The 24220-nt window shown below is 52.4% G+C and overlaps 4 protein-coding genes across 14 annotated transcripts in view; all 4 read left to right on the top strand.

Moving 5' to 3' along the window:
• LOC131668504 (zinc finger protein ZFP2-like) overlaps nt 1-24220 on the top strand; it is a 44597-nt gene that overhangs the window by 14295 nt on the left and 6082 nt on the right. Inside the window, exons 5-6 of one of the 11 annotated variants that reach the window (XR_009302283.1) lie at nt 88-1698; nt 1823-1962. The exons of 2 other annotated variants lie outside the window; for them this stretch is intronic. Coding sequence is in view for 8 of the 9 variants with exons in the window: in XM_058942742.1 (XP_058798725.1) it covers nt 21965-23930 (1966 nt within the window). In the remaining variant the exon portion in view is untranslated. 8 more of the 11 variants (XM_058942744.1, XM_058942748.1, XM_058942742.1 and 5 more) reach the window with 8 other exon arrangements.
• Nucleotides 7728-10780, top strand: LOC131668508 (zinc finger protein 160-like). Its single transcript, XM_058942754.1, has 2 exons — nt 7728-8048; nt 8197-10780. The coding sequence occupies exon 2, from the start codon at nt 8375-8377 to the stop codon at nt 9221-9223; it is 849 nt and encodes a 282-aa protein (XP_058798737.1). The 5' UTR covers nt 7728-8048; nt 8197-8374; the 3' UTR covers nt 9224-10780.
• LOC131668506 (zinc finger protein 58-like) lies at nt 9111-12536 on the top strand. Its single transcript, XM_058942752.1, has 2 exons — nt 9111-9216; nt 10795-12536. Exon 2 carries the CDS (start codon nt 10862-10864, stop codon nt 12287-12289), a length of 1428 nt encoding a protein of 475 aa, XP_058798735.1. The 5' UTR covers nt 9111-9216; nt 10795-10861; the 3' UTR covers nt 12290-12536.
• LOC131668507 (gastrula zinc finger protein XlCGF8.2DB-like) lies at nt 12580-14563 on the top strand. The gene is made up of 2 exons (XM_058942753.1): nt 12580-12690; nt 12763-14563. Exons 1-2 carry the CDS (start codon nt 12653-12655, stop codon nt 13838-13840), a joined length of 1116 nt encoding a protein of 371 aa, XP_058798736.1. The 5' UTR covers nt 12580-12652; the 3' UTR covers nt 13841-14563.

Raw genomic sequence — 24220 nt, forward strand, 5'->3', positions numbered from 1 at the left:
TTCGCTAGAGCGACAGCTGCGCATGCACGTAGCTTAAACGCATAGTCGTCAAAACATACATAAGAGTTTGCTTGATTATCTGTACAGAAGCGGCGGCAGCGAGGATGAAGACGAGGTAGAGGCCGAGCAGCAGCAGCAGCAGCAACAGCAGGAGGAGCAGCAGCAACAGCAGGAGGAGCAGCAGCAACAGCAGGAGGAGGAGGAGGAGGAGCAGCAGCAGCAGCAGCAGCAGCAGCAGCAGCAGCAGCAGCAACAGCAACAGCAGCAGCAGCAGCAGCAGCAGCAGCAGCAGCAGCAGCAGCAGCAGCAGCAGCAGCAGCAGCAGCAGCAGCAGCAGCAGCAGCAGCAGCAGCAGCAGCAGCAGCAGCAGCAGCAGCAGCAGCAGCAGCAGCAGCAGCAGCAGCAGCAGCAGCAGCAGCAGCAGCAGCAGCAGCAGCAGCAGCAGCAGCAGCAGCAGCAGCAGCAGCAGCAGCAGCAGCAGCAGCTGCTGCTGCTGGCCGACGAGTTTGAGGTGGTGGACTCGATTGGCTCCGAGAACGAGAGCGAAGACGCCGAGGGCGGCGAGGATGAGGAGGACGAGATGCAGGTCCCTGAAAGCACGAGCTCGGCGACGCAACCGGCGCAGGACATCCTGGCCCAGGGGAACGAGCTGGCCGCCGAGCCGATCGGTAACGTGCTGGTGCACCTGGACGGCGTGGTGAAACGGCTCTACCAGTGCAACTATTGCGAGCAGCTATACCCGTCGGTGAAGAGCTGCGTGAGGCACATGAGCGCCGGGCACCCGGGTGGGCGCAAGTATCGCGTGGCCTACCGGTGCAAGACCTGCCAGAAATTGTTCAGAACCAAGTACGGCTGCGAGAGCCATATCGCCGGCAAGCACAAAAACAAAACCTACCAGTGTCGTTACTGCGGCTTTCAAACCGCGAGCATGACCTACATCAAAAAGCATGAGAAACACCACGCCGACGCCTACGACATACGCTGCGAACAGTGCAACAAGGGTTTCCCTTCGAGGGCGCTCCTCGACCGGCACACCATCAGCCACACGGGCGAGAAACCGTTCGTCTGCCAGACCTGCGGCTCGTGCTACGCCGACAAGCGCAGCCTCACCCTTCACGTGACCGTGCACAACCCCGAGGGCCGGCCCAAGAAGTACACCTGCGAGGTCTGCGGTTATTCGAGCTTCTGGAAGAATGCCGTCAAGACGCACATGAAGACCCACACCGGGGCCAAGGTCATCTGCGACGAGTGCGGCCAGGCCGTCGCCAGCAACTACTACCTCAAGATCCACAAGAGGATACACAGCGACGAGAAGCCTTTCACCTGCAACCTCTGCTCCAAGAGCTTCAGGCAGATGAAGAACCTCGTGGTCCACCAGAGGACCCATAGCAAGGTCAAGCCCTACAAATGCGGTACCTGTGAGAAGAGCTTCACGCAGAATGTCTGGCTTAAGAGACACAAGTGCGCGCTGTCCACCTGAAGCCTTGTCGTTCGCTCGCTCGTCCGCCCGCTTTTCATCTTCGGTCTCTTTGATCGCTCCACATTTATCATGATGTACGCCTGCGATGACTACAACAACCACAATCATTAAATTATTCCACGAAAACATTAATCTTCTTTATTTCAATCATTCTCTAACGTCGCTTAACACGCTTCACTAGTAATAGCGGACGACTCTTTAATACTCAAATACGAAGAGTAAGTAATTTACGCTCGACGTAAGATATGCGCGCATTTTTGTTATCTCTATTGAACGTTCGCAAAACAGACGAAAAATCAACCCAACCAATGTCAATTAACGAGAGTCTCTTGTCGATTTCAGGACAAACAGACTCAAGCCGTCGATTCTGAAGCGTAAGCGCGACGAGCACGGCCTTACGCCAGTGGACTTCAAGATCAACAGTGGCAGTTCATCGCCAGCTGTGATCGTCGCGGGTCTTGAGTGGCTAAAGTCGAATCCGGAAGATGCTGCTGCAGTGCCGAGCGCAACCAACATCGATGCTCAAGTGGACGAGTCGAATTTCGTCAAGGACAATTTCGAAGAGTATATCCTGCCGGTCGGAGCGACCTACGAGTGTGATTCATGCAATGAGCAGTTCAGTGATCGCTCGTCCCTCATCATTCATAAAACCGAGCGGTCGATCGTTCGCACGCGAGCAGCATTGAGGGAGCCCGCGGCCAAGTTCCCCTGCGACACGTGTCAGCGCGAGTTTTCGTATCGGGGCGCGTTGGACAGGCATCGACACAGTTGCGGTCCGATAAACCTGGATGAGTTACCGGCGAGTCTGCGGCGGCGGCGGCGGCGGCAGTCCGTAGGCAAGCCGGGATTCACAGCACCGAGCGAAGGCCGCGGCGAGGAGGCGCCGGCCCAGTGCCTGAAGTGCGGCAAGCTTTTCAAGAAGAGCAAATACTTGCGGGTGCACGCGGCGATGGCGCACGGCGAGAACATCGCTTGCCAGATGTGCCGCGGCCACCTGGGCACGATGGCTCAGCTCCGCGAGCACATGCGAGACGAGCACAGCAGCGATCTCAGCGAGTTCTGCCACATCTGCGGCAAGGGCTTCCATCAACGCCAGAGTCTCAAGGTCCATCTGGCCGCCCACGCCCGCGACGACAAGCCACTCGTTTGCCAGATCTGCCGCAAAAGCTTCCGCCACGAGGTTTACTTGAAGAAGCACGTGCAGCAGGTGCACGTCGAGCTGAGGGACCGCAAGAAGTACCAGTGCGAGCATTGTGGCTACGAGACGCACTACAAGAGCTGTTTCAGGCAGCATATGTACAAGCACACCGGCGACGGCCAGCTGCCCTGCGACGTGTGCGGCAAGCACTTGCGTCGAGCCTACATGCCTATACACGCGCGAATACACACAGGCGAGAAACCGGAGGTCTGCGAGTATTGCGGCAAATCGTTCAGCGCTAGGAAATATCTGACCAAGCACTTGATCACGCACACCGGCGAGAAGCCGTATCAGTGTCGGATCTGCCACAAACGGTACACCCAGAGGGGGACGCTTACGCTGCACGTGCGCAAGCATCATCCCGGAGAGATCACCGATACGAGACCCTGGCAGCAACAGCAGCAGCAGCAGCAGCAGCAACAGCTCATGAGAAAGTGCCGCAGCGGCGCAAGGATGGAACGAGGCTTCCACGACACCGACGAGCAGAAGCAACAGCAAGTCATCGTCGACGAGGACGTAGCCATTGTAGAAATCGTCGAGCACGCGACATCGGAACAAGAAGAGCCGATGTTCGAGGAATTCGTTGATCAGCAACAGCAGCAGGAGATGGACGCCGCTTGTTGAACCACCGTGTCTTACCATTTTTCACTCTCATATGCGGCAATTGCCAATTACGAATACTGCAATTGTCACGTGTATGCTTGTTGCAAATAAACGATACATTTTGAAGCCAGCGACTCTCTTGTCGTTGATTCTTTCTTCACCCATTGGTCCCTCGATCTGGACGGAATTTACAGTCTGCACTTCTCAGTCGACTAAGACTCGGTTGTGATATCTCTATGTTTTAGGACGCCGAAGCGCTGGAACAGTCTGCACTGCCCCGAGTGCGGCAAAGCACTGAAGAGCCAGAAGGGCCTGGCCGCACACATTAGGTACATGCACAGGCAGCGCAACAGGCGGTACCGGTGCAAGTATTGCGGCTTCAGAACAAAGTGGCGAAGCAGTTTTCGAGATCACATGAGGCGTTACGAGGTCAGCAAGTCGGCACGCTGTGACCTATGCGATCAGACTTTCCACACGGACATGGTGCTGGCTTGGCACCGTAGAACGACTCACAAGCCGACACTCGATCCGCAAAATCGGCACGTCACTGTCGCCACTTACGAGTGCGACCGGTGTAGTCAGCGCTTCTCCACACGGCGTGGCTTGGCGCAGCACAGGATCGACCACACGAGTAGTCCCCGTATCCGCTGTGAGCAGTGTCGCTGGCGGCCGACGTTCTTCCTGGACAGGCGAGCCCTCGAGGCGCACGTCGAGACTCGACACAACGTGTTGCCGGTCGAGTGCGACCACTGCAAGCGCAAGTTCAAGACCAAGCACAGCCTGGTCGTCCACCTCGGCGTCCACGACAAGAGGCTGATATGCGAGCTCTGCGGCGACAAGTGCTCTTCCGCGCCCGTTCTGCGCGAGCACGTGCGCCGTCACAAGAAAGAGTACAGGCAGCTCTGTCGACTTTGCGGCAAGGGCTTCTACGACAAAGTCTCGCTCGACGCGCACCTCGTTACTCACACCGAGGAGCGGCCGTTCGTCTGCGAAATCTGCCAAAAATCCTACCGTTCGCTGAGTTACTTGCGCACCCACAGGAAAGCGCACGACGACCCGGCTAATAGGAAGAAATACGCCTGTCAACAGTGCCCCTTCCAGTCGTTCCACAAGAAGAGTCTGACACTCCATGTGAGCGCACACGCCGGCGATAACACGACCAGTTGCCACCTGTGCGCGAAGCTCATCACCAAGCAGCACTTGAAAGATCACCTGAGGATACACGCGGGCGAGCAGCCCTACGTCTGCGAGTACTGCGGTAAGACGTTCGCCATGAAGAAGAATCTTGTCGTTCACACGAGGACGCATACAGGAGAAAAGCCGTACAAGTGCGAACGGTGTGGCAGGGATTTTGCGCAAAGCAACACCTTGAAAGTTCATATGAAGACTCATGCCGCCGATCAGCGCCGCCGTGCCTCTTAGCTCTTGTAACTTGTACCACGCGACGCGACGCCTTTGGCGTCGAAGGAAGGAATCAGCTGTTTGGATATTGCACGCCTGAACGACCTCACAAATGTGAGCTCTGCGGTCGGCTCCGCGGTCGGGGTTGAAGATGCATATCAAATCTCAAAAGATTTGCTCCAAAACTGGTCGCGTACGTTTGCTTTTTGAGCAACTACTGACATTGCTTTTAATTTTCTAAAAACACGTGCTGGATGATTGTAAGCGTTCAATAAACATTTATTTATGATATCAACCTTTACGCTTTTACTCGATTGCCCTTACGATCATTTTTGCTTATCCTAGGTGGGTCTCCCTTCAATCCTTCAAATTTCCAACATGTTTTTCGACATGGAATTTAAAATTTTCACATGTAAGATTATAAAATTCATCACTTATTCTACTTGACAAAATAAAAAGAAATTACAGTAGCACCATTATATCTTGATTTGTAAAACTATAAGTTTTATTAACTTCTTTAATGTTTCACGTTCTGTACTCGTTATCAAAATACGTTATGAAAATAATTTCTCGAGGACTAGTTTCCTGCAATGAAGCAAGCCTTACAGAATATTACTTGAAATTTTTTACTAAAACTTATTTCAAAAAGAAACAAACTGTAAAATATAAAAAAAAAATTTTTTTTCTATTAACTTTTTGAATTAGACTTATCTTTTACGGTTATTTCGGGTCAAGATAGATTTCAATAAAAAGTTTTCAATAATGTTCGTAAGGCTTGGTCCATCGAAAGAAATGAGTCGATCGAAAAGAATTTCGGTTAAATTACAAGTATATATATAGATGTCTAAAATTCTCTTTTTCGTCGATATTTGTACATTAAAATGAATATGAAAAGAAAAGACGAAAAAAATAAGGCGCGAATTTAAATTACTGAAAGAGAATCTCCCTGAAATATCTGAGAGAAAAATACACGTGCGACGTTTTAAAATTGTAAGAACTTTTATTAGGAATCCATAGTTAAGAGGTAAGTTGCTACGAATAGACATATCGTAATAGACCGATCAATCGATATGAAGTTGCAATAGGAGTCGCGTTGCAATTGATTTTTCAGTCTTCGGGGTGACCGCTAGTACATAAGAATAGGGTAGGTGTTTCGTCAACTTTTTCAACGATATTTGCTGCTCCGGAGACTGTTATACACAGCCACACTTAATTCGCGCAATCGAACATAACTGGGGATGCGTCCACGTAAGTGTTGACGAATAATCGCTAATAGCGAAAATCTATTTTAGCCAGCCTGAAAAATCCACTCGAGTTGCAGAAGCGTCTAAACTATATCAACGCCTGCATAAGAGCCGTCGCGACCTATCAATACTCGATCCAAATGAGTCGTCTCGCAATATCTAACTCGATTATCGTATATATGTCGGGTCCCGCAAATAACATTCGATCAATTGCCCCAATGATCAAGTTAACGAACGAAAATATAAATGCGGCATGGAAAAAAGAAAGGAAACGGCTCGCTAACACAGACTGAGTTGTTGTTTCAAATTTTCAGATCGGTGATGGTGTTGGCGAGCGAGCTCGGCCTTGTAATCACGAAAAAGAAGCAGCAGATGCTGATCAAGTCGCATTCTCTCGAGACGGAAGTAGGCATGGAGCAAGTGCGCAGCGAGGAGGATTTCACGCCGGTTTACGACTGTCGAGCGTGCGCTCAAGTTTTCTCGTCTCAAAGCCAACTAAACAGACATATGGTCGGCAGCGAGGAGCAGCGCGCCGGCAAGAGGCGATACGAGTGCGCCCACTGCGGCAAGGTGTTCGGCAGCGCGCTCGGTCTGCGGCACCACATGAAGAGACACCGCGACCTCATCGAAAGCGGCGGCGACGGCGGGGGCGGCGGCGGGGGCGACGGGGGCGGCGGCGGCGGCGGCCGCTACGGCGGTCGCAAGCGCCAGCCACAGCAGCTCGCTTGCGACTCGTGCGGCAAAGTCTTCCGGCACCGCAGCAACTACCAGAAGCACGTGTCGAGACACGGCGCGGGCGAACTCGCTTGCGGCCACTGCCCCAAGAAGTTCCACCTGGGGCGCGACCTGACCAGGCACGAGAAGACCCACTTCGCGCCGAGCTACTCGTGCGAACAGTGCGATTACGAGACCACGGTGCTGGCGGCGCTGAGCATCCACGCGGCGCGGCACGCCGACGGGACGCAGCTGCCTTTCCAGTGCCACAACTGCCAGCGGGGCTTCCGCAAGGCCGGCGAGCTGCAGGAGCACTACAACGTGCACTCGGGCGAGCGGCCGTTCGCCTGCCAGGCCTGCCAGGCGGCCTTCTGTCTGCGCAGGCAGCTGTCGGCGCATTGTCGCAAGCTGCACCCGGAGCTGAGGGCCCAGCGTCGCCAGCTCGCCAGCAGCACCGCCTGCGACATCTGCGGTCGCGTGTTGGCCACCAAGAGGAGCCTGCTCAGGCACCGGGACAGCCATAACCCTAGCAAACCCTATCTTTGCGACTTCTGCGGCAAGTGCCTCAGCTCGGCAGAGCATTTGAAGAAGCACCGGCGGATACACACCGGCGAGAAGCCGTACGTGTGCGACCAGTGCGGCAAGGGCTTCACCGACTCGGAGAATCTCAGGATGCACCGGCGGGTTCACACGGGCGAGAGGCCGTACAAGTGCGACCAGTGCCCGAAGGCCTTCAGCCAGCGCTCCACGCTCACCATCCACCGAAGAGGCCACACCGGCGAGAGGCCCTACGTTTGCCAGATCTGTCATCGAGGCTTCTCCTGTCAGGGCAATCTCACAGCTCACCAGAAGTCCACATGCGTCTGAGCGCGCCCGCGTCCTCGCCGTTGCGATTCGCCAGCTTGCGCCAATGTCGTTCCTTCTTTCTTCTCTTCTTCTCGATGCTTTTGTCGCATGTTCATTTTCATTGTGGCTCGAGATGAGCTGTTCTTCGTTCCGCAGTTCGTATATCCATCGAATATCTGTTTGTAATTAGCACCAGAGCAAAATAAATGTCATAAGTTGAACAATGTCGTTGTACTCACATTATTGCCCCGACCGCGACTGTTTGTATTACGTAGCAAACAAGTCGAGTGCCAATAGGTAAGTGTTGAATGTTGGGAATGCACGTAACTAACGGATCTAACCTTGAACCATTTTCTTTGCAGGCCTAATAAAATAATTTGTCCACCCGAGTCGACACTTCGCTAACGAAAGCGCGTTGTCCAAGCGATAACAATTATCAAACTAGACAGACTACTACGACATGTAAACTGCACAAAAGACGTCAGTGATATCGTGCTAACGCTAATTGCTTGTCTATACACCAGCGCTCCAGACCCGCGACTGAAACACAGAAAGGCAAAAGGTAAACTTTCGCTTATCAGTTCGTATCTCTCGTGGGATCGAGCGAGAATAGGTGAAAGACGCCTGTCTTCAGTAGACACGTAGCCAGTCGAGCGTCCCCAACGTCAGCTACAACTAATCGAGCGATCGCCATCTGCTACATGTTTCAGTACCGTCGTCCAGCAGCAACCGAGAGGACACGGCCGTCGACTTCGTAGAGTTTGCGAGCCAGAGCAGCAGCAGCAGCAGCAGCCGCCGTCGTCGTCGGTGAGCGAGGCCGCGACGTCGGACCGTGGCGCGCGGGAAAGGCGGCGCGAGCGCAAGCGGCCCAGCTGGCTGCGGAACAGCATGCAAGAATTCGACAAAGTTGCTTGCATCTGTCCGTTCTGCGATAAGATCTTCTCGGACGAGCGTAAGGTTGCCAATCACGTTCGCAACGTCCACCGAAGGCGGTTCAAGTGTGACCTCTGCCGCAGACAGTACTTCAGTGCGGAGGCCCTCGAGGCTCATCGCAAGACCCACAACACCGACTCGCACTTCGAGTGCGCGATCTGTCACCTCAAGTACAAGCGCGAGGAGACTCTGCAGTCGCACTTCGTTCGCGTGCACAGCGACATGGAAGAGAAGTACGTGTGCGATCACTGCGGCAAGCGCTACAAGCTCAAGCAGGACCTGATGCTGCACATCAATCAGGTGCACATGTGCACCTATCAGATTTGCCGCTTCTGCGGCAAAGTGGTGAAGAACGTCAAGGCCCACGAGTGGCACCACCAGAAGAAGCTCGACCGCGAGCACGACGCCAAGATCTATCCTTGCGGCCTCTGCTTCAAGAAGTTTCTCAGCGAGTCCAAGCTGGAGAACCACCTGATGCGCCACGTGCAGCGCTACAGCTGCAACCAGTGCGGAGAGTCGTTCCCGGGGCCCAGCCAGCTCATGAACCACAAGACCAAGCACAAGCCGGCCACGCGCTGCTCCATCTGCGGCCGAAGCTTCGCCTCGAGAAGCAACTTTTATCAGCACGTGCTGATGCACGCTAAGGTTCGGCCCTACAAGTGCGATATCTGCCAGGACGGCTTCACTCAGAGGTCCACGCTCATCCGCCATCGCAGGACACACCCCGGCCCGCTGCCTCGGGCCCCACCGCCCGTTGTGCCCATCGCCGAGCTCGCCAGGAAGGTCCTCGACAATTGGTACTGACCGCCTCGGCTTGGCGACTCCAGCCAAACCGTGCGCCAACTTTTATCGTGCCTAAGTAGTCTTTACGTTTTGGCTTCCGACAAGTCGATTCCGTCCAATAACGCTTGCCAGTCAAGATGACCTCACTGTGCGAGCAGCCCGTCTTGCCCGAGTCAACCGTCTCTTCGACTGTTTCGCGCCCCAACGAACGATCTGCTGACGGATGCTCAATTCAATCGCTTTTCTCATTATTCAACATATACACTCACGTATATCTCATGTATCGTATAGGTTTTTAACGCGCTACATTACAATACCGTCCATACGTACTTAACCAACCTACACAGTATTTTTTTTTAATAGTCTCAAGATATTTTACTTGGATGTCAACTTTTCGATGCTATTTCTACTAAGGTTTTTGTCTTTAATAGAAAAACAAAAGATGTTGCAGTGATCTAAAGTACAGCGTTTATGGTGATTGAACTTACTGGGAATACTAGAAGAGTTACCGCGACACGCGCATCACTGATTGAGCCACTGTAGCTTCAGTTTTGAGGAAATTCCTTATAAGCTACTGAACTATTTGAAACGTAGCAAAATATAAAAAGTGAAAATTGTTAGACTTACGGGCTATTTTCGCCTAACCGGTCAAAATGGGCATGCGACTAATCTTGTAAGGGGGACAACGACCTAACAATGTAGAGACCTCGTAGTATCAGCGAATGAAGTCTAAGATAAAATTTTCGGATAAGTTTAAGCCGTTACGCTGTTTTAAAGGTTGTCAATGAGGTGGCCAATAACAAATTTATGTCGCCAATAATGGCTTATTGAAGATTGAAGATCTATTACATTGCTTAATTACAGGATATTTTCGGTCATGAATAACAAGTGCAGACGGCCGCCGTGTCTTGCATTTTTTCTCACACAACAATTTTTTCGAAACATTACAGTCAAATATTACTGGCGTGGTCGCGTGTCATGGTAACTCTGCTAGGTAGTCATTGATACTTTTGCTACTACAACTTTGACGAGTCAGTCAAGAGCCAAACCTTTGCAATTGTTGATGTTCTTACCAATCTACGAAATGATTAATTTTATCGTCAAAGTGCCAAACCTATGAAATAATAATTAGCTCTCAAAGGACTATCTATAATTCGTTATCCCGGCAGATATGATGACTGAACTTGTTCTTTTTATATTCGTTTTATAATTTTCGCTAGCCCATACTCGCTGCCAATTACAATCGCAATAACGTGCGAACATAGATAGCTTTAAGTATAATTTTTTCTACACTTACCTTTATATTCCAACTGTATCTAAAACATAATCTCAATAAACTGAATGCAAAGTCTATCCGACTGCCTTGTCTATTTGTCGAGTTGGTCTATGGTCCAACAGAGAACGGACAAACGAACGAACACGCGGACGAGCCAACGAGCAACAAATAAAGCAAGCAAACAAGCAAACAAGCAAACAAACAAACAAACAAGCAAACAAACAAAAAGACGAGCAAGCAGTAAATTTGTATTTTCTCGTGTAGGTATGAGCGCAGACCAATCCAACTGACGTATGATCCTTCTTGCCTGTTGCAGACTCAGTGTTATCGGTGTCAAAGTGCCGCGAATATTACTGCCCCGTTGGAACGCGCTGGAAATCGAAATGATGAAGGCCCAGTTGCGCGAGTATCATTGGCTGAAGGAGGAGAACAACAATCATTGTCGAATGGCTGCCAGAAGCCAGAAGAAACCAAAGAAACGACGCCAGTCGTCGAAGCCATATTGCCGCACGTGTCGCAGGTACTTCAAGTCAGTGCACGTGCTGTACGTGCATCGGCGCGTCTGCCAGGAGAAAACGAGATGCGAGCTCGAAGAGCTGGCCGGAGAGGACGAGTGCGGCCGCGAGGAAGGAACGGCGGCGGCGGCGGCCTCGGCCACGGCCACGGCCACGGCCACGGCCACGGCCACGGAGGAGCCGGCGCCGCTCGACCGGGCCTCCTCGGAGCAGTGGAGCGAGGTGCGGCCGCTGATCTTTTGCAAAGACTGCAAATTGGCTTTCGGCACGACCCGCGAGATCTTCGAGCACCGTCGATACCTGCACTGCGCGGTGGCGGCGGCGGCGTCCAAGGACGCGGAGGAGAGCGAGCTGTCCGAGGCGACGGACGACGAGTACGGCTACGACCGGCTGTACGCGTGCCCGGCCTGCCGGGCCAAGTTCGTGTCGGCCGCGCTGCTCGACGAGCACCGCCGGCGCGAGGCCCACTGGCAGCGGCGGGCCGGCAAGGGCCGAGGGCCCGGCGCCGCGCGGGGCCTGGGGGCGCGCGAGCCCGAGGCGGACTTCACGTTCCGCAGCCTCGAGGACGGCGAGTACGAGTGCGCCTCGTGCCTCAACGGCGTCGTCTACCACGACCCCGACGACCTGCTCAAGCACCACCGCGCGGTGCACAGCGCCGGTGAGCAGCGCCTCTTCTGTCGCTACTGCTCGCACGAGCTCAGCGGCATCAGTGAGTTCGCCGAGCACCATCGACTCTACCACGAGATGCTGCAGCACTGCCGGCTGTGCAGCGCGGCGGCGCTCCGGGACGAGGAGCCGCGCGAGCGGGCCGCGCCGCCGCCCAAGCCCTTCTGCCTGGGCTGCAGCCGGCGGCTCGGGCTGCCGCTGGCTTCCGATGACTGCCCGAGCCTGCACCGCGAGAACCTCTACTGCGACGCCTGCGAGCGGGCCGTGCCCACGGTGGCGCACTTCAGGTTCCACAACTGCGCGCGCCGGCTGGCCGCGGGGGGGCCGCCCGCGAAGATGGGCGTGGCCCCCTCCGTCTCGCTGCTCGCGTGCCCGCTCTGCCGCGAGCCCTACAACAGCCTGCGCTCGCTCTACCGCCACATCATTCGGCACAGCGACGTGCAGCGCTCCTTCCGCTGCGAGGCCTGCGGCAAGCTGCACGACACCTGGCGGGCTCTCAAGGCGCACGCCATCGAGCAGCACCTGCTGCTGGACGTGCGCCTGCCGGCCGTCTCGCAGCGGGCGCTGCGCCGCAGCGCCGAGGACGTCGTCCGGCGCTTCGTCAAGAACGGCGTCCAGCTGCTGGCCTAGCTCTGCCTCGGGCGCGACCCTGCTTCCCTTCCGGCCAGTGCTCGTAGCCCGTTGCGCCCGTTGCTGCAGCTCTTGTCGCGCTGCCTGCCTACCTCTTAAGTACGTTTCTCGTTCTTCGTCCGTTTCCCGTTGTCTGCTGCAAAGCTCTGTATAGTCCGTGCGCAACGATATTTCTAGCTGACAACTGTGTATCGTAATTTTAAGCACTTGAGTTTTTTGTTTGAACACGTTGGATTTTGTACTTTTTTTATCTTGTTCATGAAACGTAAATAAAGTATTTGCGATTTCTCAACTCCGCATTTGTCGTTCTTCGCGTAACGCACACCCTTCAGTTTAATCCAAGATTGGCCGACATATTCAAGAATGGTCCGAATAGCCAAAGGCTCTGCGACATTTACATTGTACGTAATAATTCTTATATCGCTATCGGCAAGTGTTCCGTCGCCGCTCACTCAGTCAAATGTTTGTTTTAGGACGATGTCGAGGATGAAACGGATGGATGGGGCGCAGTTTCCGTCCATGGCTCCGGTGAAAAAGTCCAGTAGCGCGATGGCGCACGGAAAAATGCAGCAGCATCAGCAGCAGCAGCAGCAGCAATCGATAGCAGTGGTGGCTGGAGGATCCCACGCGGAAGCTCAGGCAAATGGGGCACCGGAAATGGTTAGGCCAAAGAAGAAGGCAACGTACGAGCTGATGTTTACGACCAACAGCAACGACTACCGTTGCAACTTGTGCGGAGTGTCAAAACTTCGACGTCAGCAGATCATTTCGCACGTGCACAACCGCCACAGCGAGCTACGTTCATACAAGTGTCAGAGCTGCGGCAAGAGCTTCAAGCGCGCGTTCACGCTGAGCGCGCACCTGCTGTCGCAGCACGACCCCGACAGGCCTGTCTACTCGTGCGACAAGTGCAGCTTCAGCACGACCAATCGCGGCTCGTTCATATCTCACTTCTACAGGCTTCACGGTGACGGCCAGCGGTTCACCTGCTACCACTGCGGCAGGCATTTTAAATCGAAGCTCAAGCTCGCCGAGCACATTGCCATCCACGGCGACGCCTGCTTCATGTGCGAAATCTGCGGCAAGCTATATCGTGGCCGACACTTGCTGCGCGCGCACCTCAGCACCCACAGACTTGCCACAAGGCCCGACAGCTTCGCCTGCAAAACCTGCCACAAAAAGCTTAGCTGCCAGAGGGCGCTCGATCAGCACGTCAAGCTGCACGAGCGAGCTTTCGAATGCCACGATTGCGGTCTCAAATTCTCCACCAAGAGGCGGCTTTTCCAGCACCGCAATACCCACACCAGGGAAATGGCTCTGACCTGTCCCGTTTGCGCTAAAGTCTTCGCCTCGCCCACCATCCAGAAGGTGCATTCGCTCGTACATGTCGGCCTGAAGCCCTACAGATGCAACGTCTGCGGTGCGGCCTTTACCCAGAGGACGCCAATGATGGCCCACTGGAGGAAGAAGCACCCCGGAGAGACGGAGCTTCCACCGCCCGTTCGCCTGAACGATCTACTCGGCAGCCGTCACAGTGGACAACATTTTTAGTCCTTTGTTGTTTTCTTGTTTGCCGAAGCAGACGCCGACGTCGCTGGCACGCGCACGCTCGCAATCATGATTGCACGTCGACCAGTCGACGACAGCCCTAAAGCTAAAACCAACCTCGATATAGTCCGATGCCATGTTGCGCTTCATTCGCACGAATCTACGATAAAATTAATCTTTAAGTTTGTGCAAGATTGTCTGTCGTAAGAAGGTGCGTAAATTGGTATTTTACTAGGTTTTTAGCTTATTTATATATGCAAACTTGCCATTACAAAGTGTCATTAATGCCTAATGCTGTAAGGATGAGAATAAGCATATTTGAATGATACGACGCCAAATATAAATCAGTATTTCTTATTGAGATATCTATATACGTGTGTACATGTATGAGTGTATATAATTTTTTCGTAAGTTGAAAAATATTTAGCTCTTTTTACCCTCATTTATACAAGCTTCGTTGTAACTTATCACATATTGAATAAAGCTATTTTCATAGGGCAACGAGGCAGTCTTTGTGTCGGAACGCGAACTATCTCAATTTTTTCCTCTTCAACTCCTCTAATTGTAAGTTCGTAAAAGCCTGCTGCTCAGCAACGACTTGTCTCGTCGGTTATTAGTCGCGCGATTGTTCAAAGCGATAACCATCGACTTATCGTCAAGTCTGGATGCCTCACGCACGAAGGGACTAGCTTGATTGATGAACTTAGTGGCAGTTGTGCTAACTGAAAAGTGAGATTGAGAAGCTCAAATCATATTGGTAATGATTCTAATATTAATTTTCCAAGCTGCAGGAGAAAGAGTACAATGCCATTCTAAGAGTTGCAGTAAATCGTTTAAAAACTGGCGAACAATACATGATCACGAGCAGCTGTTTACGCAACGAAAAACATCGCCATTGAAAGCAAGAAAGATCAGCCGGTTGTTCTGCGACGCGTGCAAAAGAGGATTTTCTTTCAAGTTGCAGTTACTGGGACATATGAGGACGTCGCATTCAGATCAGATGATGATCAGATAACCCAAGAATCCTCGAAAAGCCGTCAGCTGCCGTCAGTTCGATGACAGTGCAGCCAATAAGCTACTGGGAATCGTTACAGGGGACTGGACAATCAGCTTCGATTGCCATGTTTGCCAAACAATTTTTGCGAGTGTCGATGCGCTTCGACGTTACCTAGTCGAACAGCAGATCAAGAAGGCAGCTGCCGAGAGCAAACAGCTCATAACTAACGAGTTCACCGGCAACTGTTTCAACTGCAACCACTGTGGAAAGCAAATCTCGAACAAAAATCACATGAAAAAGCACCTGCTCGTGCATACAGGCGGGCGCCCGTACAGCTTCCCTGATTGCCGACAAACTTTGATCCTCCGCAATACCATGCGTGTGCATGCTCTCTTACACACACACACACACGCACTATGACATCAAGCCGTAAGCGTGCCGACTTTGTGAACTTTATTATTCGCGGAGGTTGGCACTGATGACGCACTGGAAGGCGAGGTACAACAGCCTTGTGGTGCCACTGGCTATCCAGATACAACACTATTTTGATGAGCAGGGCAAGATTTTGGCTGCACGGCGGCGACGTGAGTATTCAAGCCAATTGATCGATAACGAACCGCATGCACCACTTTTTAATTTTCCTTTGTTTCAGACTAGTAGCAGCAGTTAGAATCGCAATTTGGTCATTACGTTTATTGATCGTTTTATATACCAATAAACGTTATCTCATTTACTGACATTTTGATAAAGAAAGTCATTTGTGATACTCCGAAAAATTACCAGTAATTAAGTCGTTAAGAACACAACAAAGCATATTCAACTAACAAACGGAATTTGTGTTTTAGGAGAAGGTGAGCATGCATCAGCGGTAGAAATCGCGGCGGATGCTGATAGAGTGAGAAAGGCTTGGCAGCTGTTCGGACTCGTACGACGAGATTCCGCTGGAAACGCGGTGACGTAAAGCTATGACGGAAAGTTCAAGAAGATGAGGGGCAGCGGTTTCGCTTGTCGATTTTGCGCCGAGAAATTCCCTCAACGTTATAAAGTCAAGGCACACGTTGGAATGAAGCATCGAGGCTGTTCACGTGCGACGAGTCCAGAAGGAGCTTCAAGTCCACATATCAGTGCAGCACTTCAAAAATAGTTCCGACTTCCTGTACTGCTGCGACCAATGCGACTATCGTGCCAAGAACGAATACCGAAAACCCACATGGTCTGCAAGCACAGCCAAGACTACAACTCTTCGAGTGCGGTCATTATGGCAAACTCTTCAAAATGAAGATGAATCTCAAGTTTCACCTAGGCACGCACAGCGTGTCGCAGCACGTATGCGACGCCTGTGGGCACCAGTCGCTCTCTAAGTATCGCGCGGTCACGCATGTCATTAAGTACAAATATCAGTGCGAGCTCTGTTACCAAAAGCACCAAGACGGGCAAAAATTTCGAAGCTCACATGAGCAAGCAGCATGACCGTCGTCAGCACTTTAGCTACGACGAGTGCGACCTGAAGTGCATCAAAAAGTATTACCTCAACAAACACAAGAAGCGTGTGTATTCTTCGTCTGCATGGCCACGATGAGAGTTCACTACCTGATCTATGCTAAAGTCAAGCTCTACATGTGCAACGTTTGTAGTTACAGCTTCTATCAGGGATCGTCCATGATGTTGCATTGGAAGGGGAAAGCACTTCGAGCAGACGGTGTCGCCGTCTCCGGTCATACTCACCAATTTCTTTGATTCACTCAAGACCAAAGTGAATGCGGAGCTCGATGATAATCGGAGCGAGCTCATGCAAGGCCTAATTCTGGCTTCTTACGAATCTCAAGAGTCCGATCGATCGCGCAAGCTAATTCTGGTTGAAATTGGCCTCGCATTGTTCGTTCGCAACAACTCTTGCTTTGTGATCAGTTCCTACCGAAGCTATTCGTACCCACCGTAACCCTACGGAAAACAATTAATTTTGTATTTCCTTCGATATTGATTTATTCAGTTCATTTAGAAATTATAACATAATTCATCGATAGACAAGACGTCATCTACTAACATCCTACAGTTGTGTGATGTATACTCGTCTACCAACGTTTGCTGTTTACTATAACATCTACAGTACAGTTTGTTACTGAATTTCAAATAAAATGTTTAATTTACAATTTATTGAAATTATCAATAAATAGAGTAATGTTTGATGAACAACCGTCTGTTTATTTCGCACTTGGACCTTGCGCACCTTTCTGTCGCGCATCGTTAGTAAGCAATAAAATTGCACTCCTTGTCTTTTTACTAGCTAAATTTTTGAATTATTAATATCTTAAAAAAAACTTAACAGAGTAAGTAATAATCGTCCGACCAGCCGACTACGATTGCCTGTCTGTTCTGCAGCCAACTGCTAACCGAGTTGTTTTTTTTACTCTGTTCAAGGTTGGATGATAGTAGTAGCGGTACGACAATGGCCCTGTACGAGGTGAAGTACGTCGAGGACGAAGCTACCTACACTTTCGTCCCTATTGCAGACGAAGCAGCACAACAGGCAGCGTCGACTGCGGAAAGCTGTCAGGAGCTCGAAAAATGTACTTGTGACGAGTGCGATTTGCAGTGTACTTCGGAAGTACGTCTCGAATGGCATCGCTCGGCTCACGAGTCCCTGAAGAATTATAAGGTCAACAAAAAACAAGCGCGCAAGGATAAAACTACAAGTGCCACCAGCGATGTAGCGAGTTGCAGTAGTAGCAACGAGAAGCTCAAGTTCATTTGCCCGACCTGCGAGTTTAGCACATGCGAGCGTCAGTTGATGATCGATCACTTTACAGCCAAACACTGTGCGATGATGACTGCTGAGTTAAAGAGCGTCAACGAGCAACAGCAGCAGCAACAACAGCAGCAATCGGCCGAAGATGAGGAAGTGGAGGAACTGGAACTAACGGAGATGACCTGCGGTCAGTGTGGCTTTTCCAGCTACGTTCAGGACGACCTTGACTTTCATTCCTGCAGAAAACCTGGCGAAGAGGCAAGCAGCTCGTTTTCTTGCCACCTGTGTACTTACGAGTGTTTCACGCGCACGGGCCTGCAGTCGCACATCACCCGCAAGCACAAGCCCAATCCGGGGAGTGAGGTACCGGCGCGCTACGCCTGCGACGAGTGCGACTACAAGTGTGCCAATAAAAGCACCTTATACTCTCACAAGCGCAAGCACCGCCCAAAGTCCAACCCGAAGCAGTTGAAGATGAAGTCGTCCAAGATCAAGCCGTCGGCGGTCAAGCTGCAGCAGCAGCAGCAGCGAAAGGAGCAAAAGGAGGAGGAGGAGGAGGAGGAGAAGGAGAAGGAGGAGGAGGAGGACGAGGAGGAGGAGGAGAAGGAGGAGAAGGAGGAAATTGGAAGCAGCAGCAGCAGTAGTGGCGGTGACGGTGGCGGCAGACGACGACCGCAGTGCACCTACTTCTGTAACGAATGCGATTATTCGACGGCGAAGAAAAACGCACTGTTTCAGCACATCAAGAAAGCAGCAGGACACAGCAAACAGTCTGGCAGCCGCAATAAGGATCGACTGTTCAGCTGCGACCAGTGTCCCTACACTAACAAGAATCGATACGAGTTGAAAGTCCACGTGATCAGGAAGCACTCCAACGAGTACAACTACGAGTGTGAGCAGTGCGGCAAGAAGTACAAGATCAAGGGTGACCTCACCAATCACATTCGCTTCCAGCACCGCGAGCAGCCCATCATTTGCGACGTCTGCGGCAAGACCTGCGGCAATAGCAACTCGCTGTACGTACACCAGAAATTCGCCCACTACAAGGCTGAGTTCGAATGTCACATCTGCCACCGGCGCATGGTCAGCCAGGCCAACCTCGACGAGCACGTCCTCAAGCAGCATGAGCAGAGGCAGGACGCTATTTGCGAGGAGTGTGGCAAGACGTTCACGCGCCAGAGCAGACTCAAGATTCATATGCGCATACATTTGGGCATCAAACCGCACGATTGCAAGCTTTGCGGCAAGGCCTTCAGCAGGAAGACCGCGCTCAGGCAACACCTGCTCATACACACCGGCCAGAGGCCCTACCTGTGCGACATTTGTGGCAAGTCCTTCACGCAGAAGCCCGGCCTGATCAGTCATCGCAAGAGTCATCCGGGCACTCATCCTCCTCTTCCGCGTGTTACCATCGATCACGTTCTGTCTGATCTGCTCACTGCACAGGCGGACACTTGAAACGATTCACGTTCTCTCTTCTTTTGACAATCTGTGTACAAACAAGTGCGTTAACGTTTGAATAAAGCAACATTTTCCCTAATACCCAACCAAACACCGCCTCGTTAAACAAGTCAATTTGTCATTCCTTGACCACCACAATGTTCACGACTTGTCGCCGCTGCACATCACTCTCGATACTTCTAACGACTGTCTTCTCTCTTTTTGCAGGCTAGGCAACAGTCAGCAGTTGGTTTTCGCTGAGAGACTCGACGAAGCAACCATTGCAGTCAGCCAGCGAACACTCGCGTCCTGCCGCTTGACGGACGTGCTAAGCTGTGGCAATCAGTTCCATTCCGTCGTGCCGAAACCGTCGCCGACGCAGTCTTTCCCAGCCAGGTCAAACAAGCCCAAGAGTATGCTCGTGTACGTTTGCAAGCAGTGCAACATTTACTTTCCCATTCGTCGAATGCTCGAGTTGCACGACTGCAAGTACGGGGTTCGCCCGTTGGCGTCCTCGTCAGCAAGATGTCCGGGCACAGAGCCGGACGACAGAGTCCAAGTCCACGAGCCGCCGATGAAAGTCGACGTTGACGACGAGAATAGTTGGCAAGTGGAGACGCTTGATGAGAACCTGTCTCTTCTCGCAAAGGCGAAAGAGTGTAAAAAACCGGATGGAGAGTCCTTTCTTAGCTGTCCGATCTGTTCGTTCAACTGCGATAACCCTTCTATTTGCCGTTCGCACGTGAAACGCAAGCATCAGATTGGATGGCTCCAGCTGCGCGGCAAAGAAAATTTGCGAGAGTCTGCCGGCTATAAAGCGAAGGAGGATAAAGTAGCAATGAATCATTGCCCGCATTGCTCCTTTGAGACGCCGAACAAGTCCACGCTGTACTCCCACGTCAGCAGATCGCACAGCGAACGACGAAGAGCGCCAGCGGGAGAGGCTTCGCTTCGAGGCCAAAACGGTTATGCTTGTAGCTATTGCACCTTTGCCGCGGTGACCATGTCGAGCTTGAGATGTCACAACGCTCGGGAACATGGCGCACGAGCGGCCGGTTCGCGCCAACCCGTGATCGAGCTTCCTGTATTGGAGTTCGATTGCGAGCAATGTGACTACAAAACCAAGAGCCGCAAGTGCATGCAACACCACCTGAAAGTCACACATCAGGTGAAGCCTAACGACGAGGGCATGTTCATCTGCCACCTGTGCTCTTACGAGACCTTGTCAAAGATGGGTCTGCAGCGGCACATCTCTATCAAGCACGAGCGAGTACGGCACAGGGAGGCCAAGGTCAAAAATGAGCCTTATTTGTGCAGCGAGGCCAACTGCAGCTACCGGACTTTCAACGCCAAGGTGCTCGAGTGGCACGTCAAGCAGCGGCATCGCCGCAGCCCTGCTGCCGATTACTACTGCGATGACTGCGACTTTTCCACGTGGACCAAGGCTCTGCTGCTTACGCACATGAAGCGCAATCACACTGGAGCAGGACTGGCGTCCGGCGATATCGGCCCGTTGCAGTGCGACTGCTGCGACTACACGACCAGAAACAAGCACGTGATGAAGGTGCACGTGATACGCAAGCACACCGAGGGTTTTAGCCACGCTTGCGAGCTTTGCGGCAAGAAGTACAAGATCAAGGCTGATCTCACCAATCACGTGAGATTTCAGCACCGTGAGCAGCCTATTATCTGCGACGTCTGTGGCAAGACTTGCCGCAACAGCAATCTGCTATATCTGCACCAGAAGTTTGCGCACTACAAGCCCGAGTTCGAGTGTCACATCTGTCACCGGCGCATGGTCAGTCAGGCGAACCTCGACGAGCACGTGTTCAAACAGCACGAGCAGAGACAAGACGTCATTTGCGAGCAGTGCGGCAAGACGTTCACGCGTCAAAGCAGGCTCAAGATACATATGAGGACTCATCTCGGGCTGAGGCCCCATACTTGTCAGATATGCGGCAAGTCCTTCGCCAGGCGAAACGGTTTAAGGCAGCATTTGCTGATCCACACCGGCCAAAGGCCTTACGTCTGTGACATCTGCGGCAAGGACTTTACACAGAAAACTGGCTTGATCAGTCATAGGAAAAGCCATCCTGGCTCGCATCCTCCTCTGCCGAGGATCACCATTGATCATGTACTCTCGGGTTTGATGAGCAGTGCTAATGATGCCATCTGAATCTTTGATCGTCTCTTTCTCTTGTCCGATAATCTGTATCTATGTAACTTAGATTCGAGTGAAATAAATGCCTTTGACAAAATTCTCTACTTTTATTGTTGTCGTTGCTGTTGTTATTGTTATGGGAACTTGGAACTGAAAAATATATATTTGTGCAATTCAATGACTGTCCTATTTGTCAATAACTTCAAGCTAATAATTTACACTTGTTTCAGATTTGTTTAAAAGACAAATTGGCGAGGAAAAGCCATATCTGCATGTCATAATAACACGTTGTTTGCCAACGTTACCGAGTGCGGCAACGGTCGGTTCAGTGAAGCAGCGAACGCCAGAGTCGACTTTAAATATAAAGCTATTTGAATGGCAATACCGATATTGTTTGGACCAAAATAGTTGTTCATAATATAAGGATGTTAGATTTTAGTAATGTGCAAACAGTCGGAAACTGCTTGTATATCTATAAACATCAACAAATACAAATTTTTTGCTTTTTTTTTTAATGACACAGCAAACCAGGTATGTAATGCCGTAATATTTCTAAGCACAATGAAGCATCAATGTAAATACACTGCTTTGATTGAAATAAAAAATTAATAAATTGATTAAACCAGACTCTTGTTCTTCTTGAGAAAGAAAAAAGACATACTTGTAGATAATGCACAGTCCTTCATCCTCAGCAAAAGAAAACAAAATACTGAGAACGCCCATTGAGGTCTGACCGATTCAACTGACTGCAGTTATCTAACAGTTGTGCATTTCTCTTTGCAGGTTTTCAGCAGCAACAGCAGTAGAGCAGCCTAGCGCATCGCTGAAATGTTGCGTGATCGACGAATTGGGCGAGGAGTACACGGCAATAGTGGCAGAGAGCGACATAATACCCAAGGACGATGAGGATCTACTCGAGCAACTCGAAGACGAATATGAGGAGCCTCAAAAAGTGGATGGGGCTGAGAAGGATTACGAGGAATTCGAGAACTTTGAGGAGGTATCGATCGACGGGAGCTGCTCAGCAGCCAAGGCGGATAGGCCGACGCAGCGCGCCTATCCGCCAGGTTTCGCAATGGTGGGCGCCGACGAAAAGCAGTGGACTAGCGGCGACGAGGGTGCGGTCACCGAGGCCGCTGTCACCGCCCCGAGTGTCATATTCATGTGCAAGACCTGCCAGATCTACTTCCCGGTGCGACGCATGCTGGAGACACATATGTCGACCGTGCACGATGATACGCACAAAGTCAAAGTGGACAAGTGGACCGAGCGAAATGCGCGCGCGGGCTACCTCAGGCTCGACGACGGCAACTACGCCTGCCGCTATTGCGACTACAAGGCACCTGGTCGCACCACCGTCAGCACCCACGTGGGCCGCAAGCATGGTAGGCGCCGACCGCACGCAGCAGACAACGCGGCGAGACCGCGGCCCAAGGAGCCGCCACCGCCGAGGCGGACTAAGAGGAGGCGCACGTCGTTGTCCCGGCCGAGGAAGGGGGCTGGCGGCGGTGTCGGCGGCGGCGGCAGCGGCGGCAGCGGCGGCAGCGGCGGCAGCAGCGGCGGCGACGGCGACAACGCGCCGGTCTTCATCACCAAGGTGGTCATGACCGTGGACAACCTAGCGTCGCGCCCGGAGCCCGAGTACGAGGAGGACGAGCCGTGCGAGCAAGCCACCGCAGGGGGCCCGGAGGCCGGCGAGTGCGCGTCCGGGTTGGCAGCGGCGGCGGCCGCGGTGGCGCCGGAGCTGGTGCCCGAGGTCTCCAACGAGGAGGAGGTGGTCGACGGCGAGGTCGGCCACGTGCGGCGCATGTGCGAGTACAGCTGCCCGTACTGCCGCTACGAGACGCGCAAGCGTGCGGACATGCACACGCACATCACGGAGCAGCACAACGAGGCCTGGTACGAGTCGGTGGCCCAGCAGGAGGCCGAGCGCGAGCAGCGCAAGCAGCGCGACACCTACAACCCGGAGGACGGGCGCCACCACTGCTACTACTGCACGTTCAGCGCAACCTCGCGGCCCACGCTGAACGCCCACACGCGGCGCAAGCACAAGGGCTTCGTGCTGCCGTACCGCTCGCGTAAGCTAGCGCCCGTCGAGTTCCACTGCGATCAGTGCGACTTCACGACCATGTACCGCCACAAGATCCAGGCGCACATCGAGCGCAAGCACGTGGCCGAGCCGCGCTACACTTGCGAGTACTGCGGCCGCAAGTACAAGACCAAGAGCGACCTGACCTCGCACATGCGCTTCCAGCACTTCCACCAGCCGCTCGTCTGCGAGCTCTGCGGCAAGGTCTGCAGCAACAGCAATGCCCTGCACATTCACAAGAAGCGCGAGCACTTCAAGCCCGACTTCGAGTGCAGCATCTGTAAGCGGCGCATGGTCAGCCAGGTGAACCTCGACGAGCACGTGCAGCGCCAGCACACCGACAAGCAGCACTACATGTGCGAGCAGTGCGGCAAGGTGTTCGACCAGCCCTGCAAGCTCAAGCAGCACACGATGACGCACACTGGCGAGCGGCCCAACATCTGCCACATCTGCGGCAAGGCCTTCGCCAGGCGGGCGGTCTTCAGGCAGCATTTGCTCATCCACAGCGGTGAGCGTCCCTACGTCTGCGACATCTGCGGGAAAGCCTTCACCCAGAAGCCCGGCCTCATCTGCCACCGCAAGAGCCATCCGGGTGACAAGCCACCGCTGCCCGTCGTCTACATCGACTCCATCCTCGACAAATTCCTCAGCAAGAATTAACTGCTCTCTTCTCCGCAACGCCCTCTCGTTGCACGACCAAAGCCGCTCATTCCTACGTTTTCTCTTCTTTCACGTTTCATTACTTTCATTACACCCTTCTTTTTCACTCCATGCGCTATGATAACCTTATCCGTGTCTTAACTGTTTACTCATTGTATCTATTTACGTTTGCTTTCCATTTCCTAGCGTTTATTTATCCACATTGTCACTTTCCAATGCAAAAACCCAAATTTTCTTGTATAACTCATTTGAAATTTATATTTTCAAATAAAAATCGAACAAAAACAACC

This window comes from Phymastichus coffea, unplaced genomic scaffold (genome assembly GCF_024137745.1).
Source record: "Phymastichus coffea isolate CEN01 unplaced genomic scaffold, Cenicafe_Pcof_1.1 PCOF00078, whole genome shotgun sequence".
In the NCBI taxonomy this organism is placed as follows: Eukaryota; Metazoa; Arthropoda; class Insecta; order Hymenoptera; family Eulophidae; genus Phymastichus; species Phymastichus coffea.

What these genes read in the sequence shown, in the direction of transcription:
- LOC131668508 (XM_058942754.1), top strand. Translation starts at nt 8,375, where the DNA reads ATGCAAGAATTCGACAAAGTTGCTTGCATCTGTCCGTTCTGCGATAAG.
- LOC131668506 (XM_058942752.1), top strand. Translation starts at nt 10,862, where the DNA reads ATGATGAAGGCCCAGTTGCGCGAGTATCATTGGCTGAAGGAGGAGAAC.
- LOC131668507 (XM_058942753.1), top strand. Translation starts at nt 12,653, where the DNA reads ATGGTCCGAATAGCCAAAGGCTCTGCGACATTTACATT. An exon ending in GGCTCTGCGACATTTACATT is followed by an intron (nt 12,691 to 12,762) that starts GTACGTAATAAT and finishes TGTTTGTTTTAG; the next exon opens with GACGATGTCGAGGATGAAAC.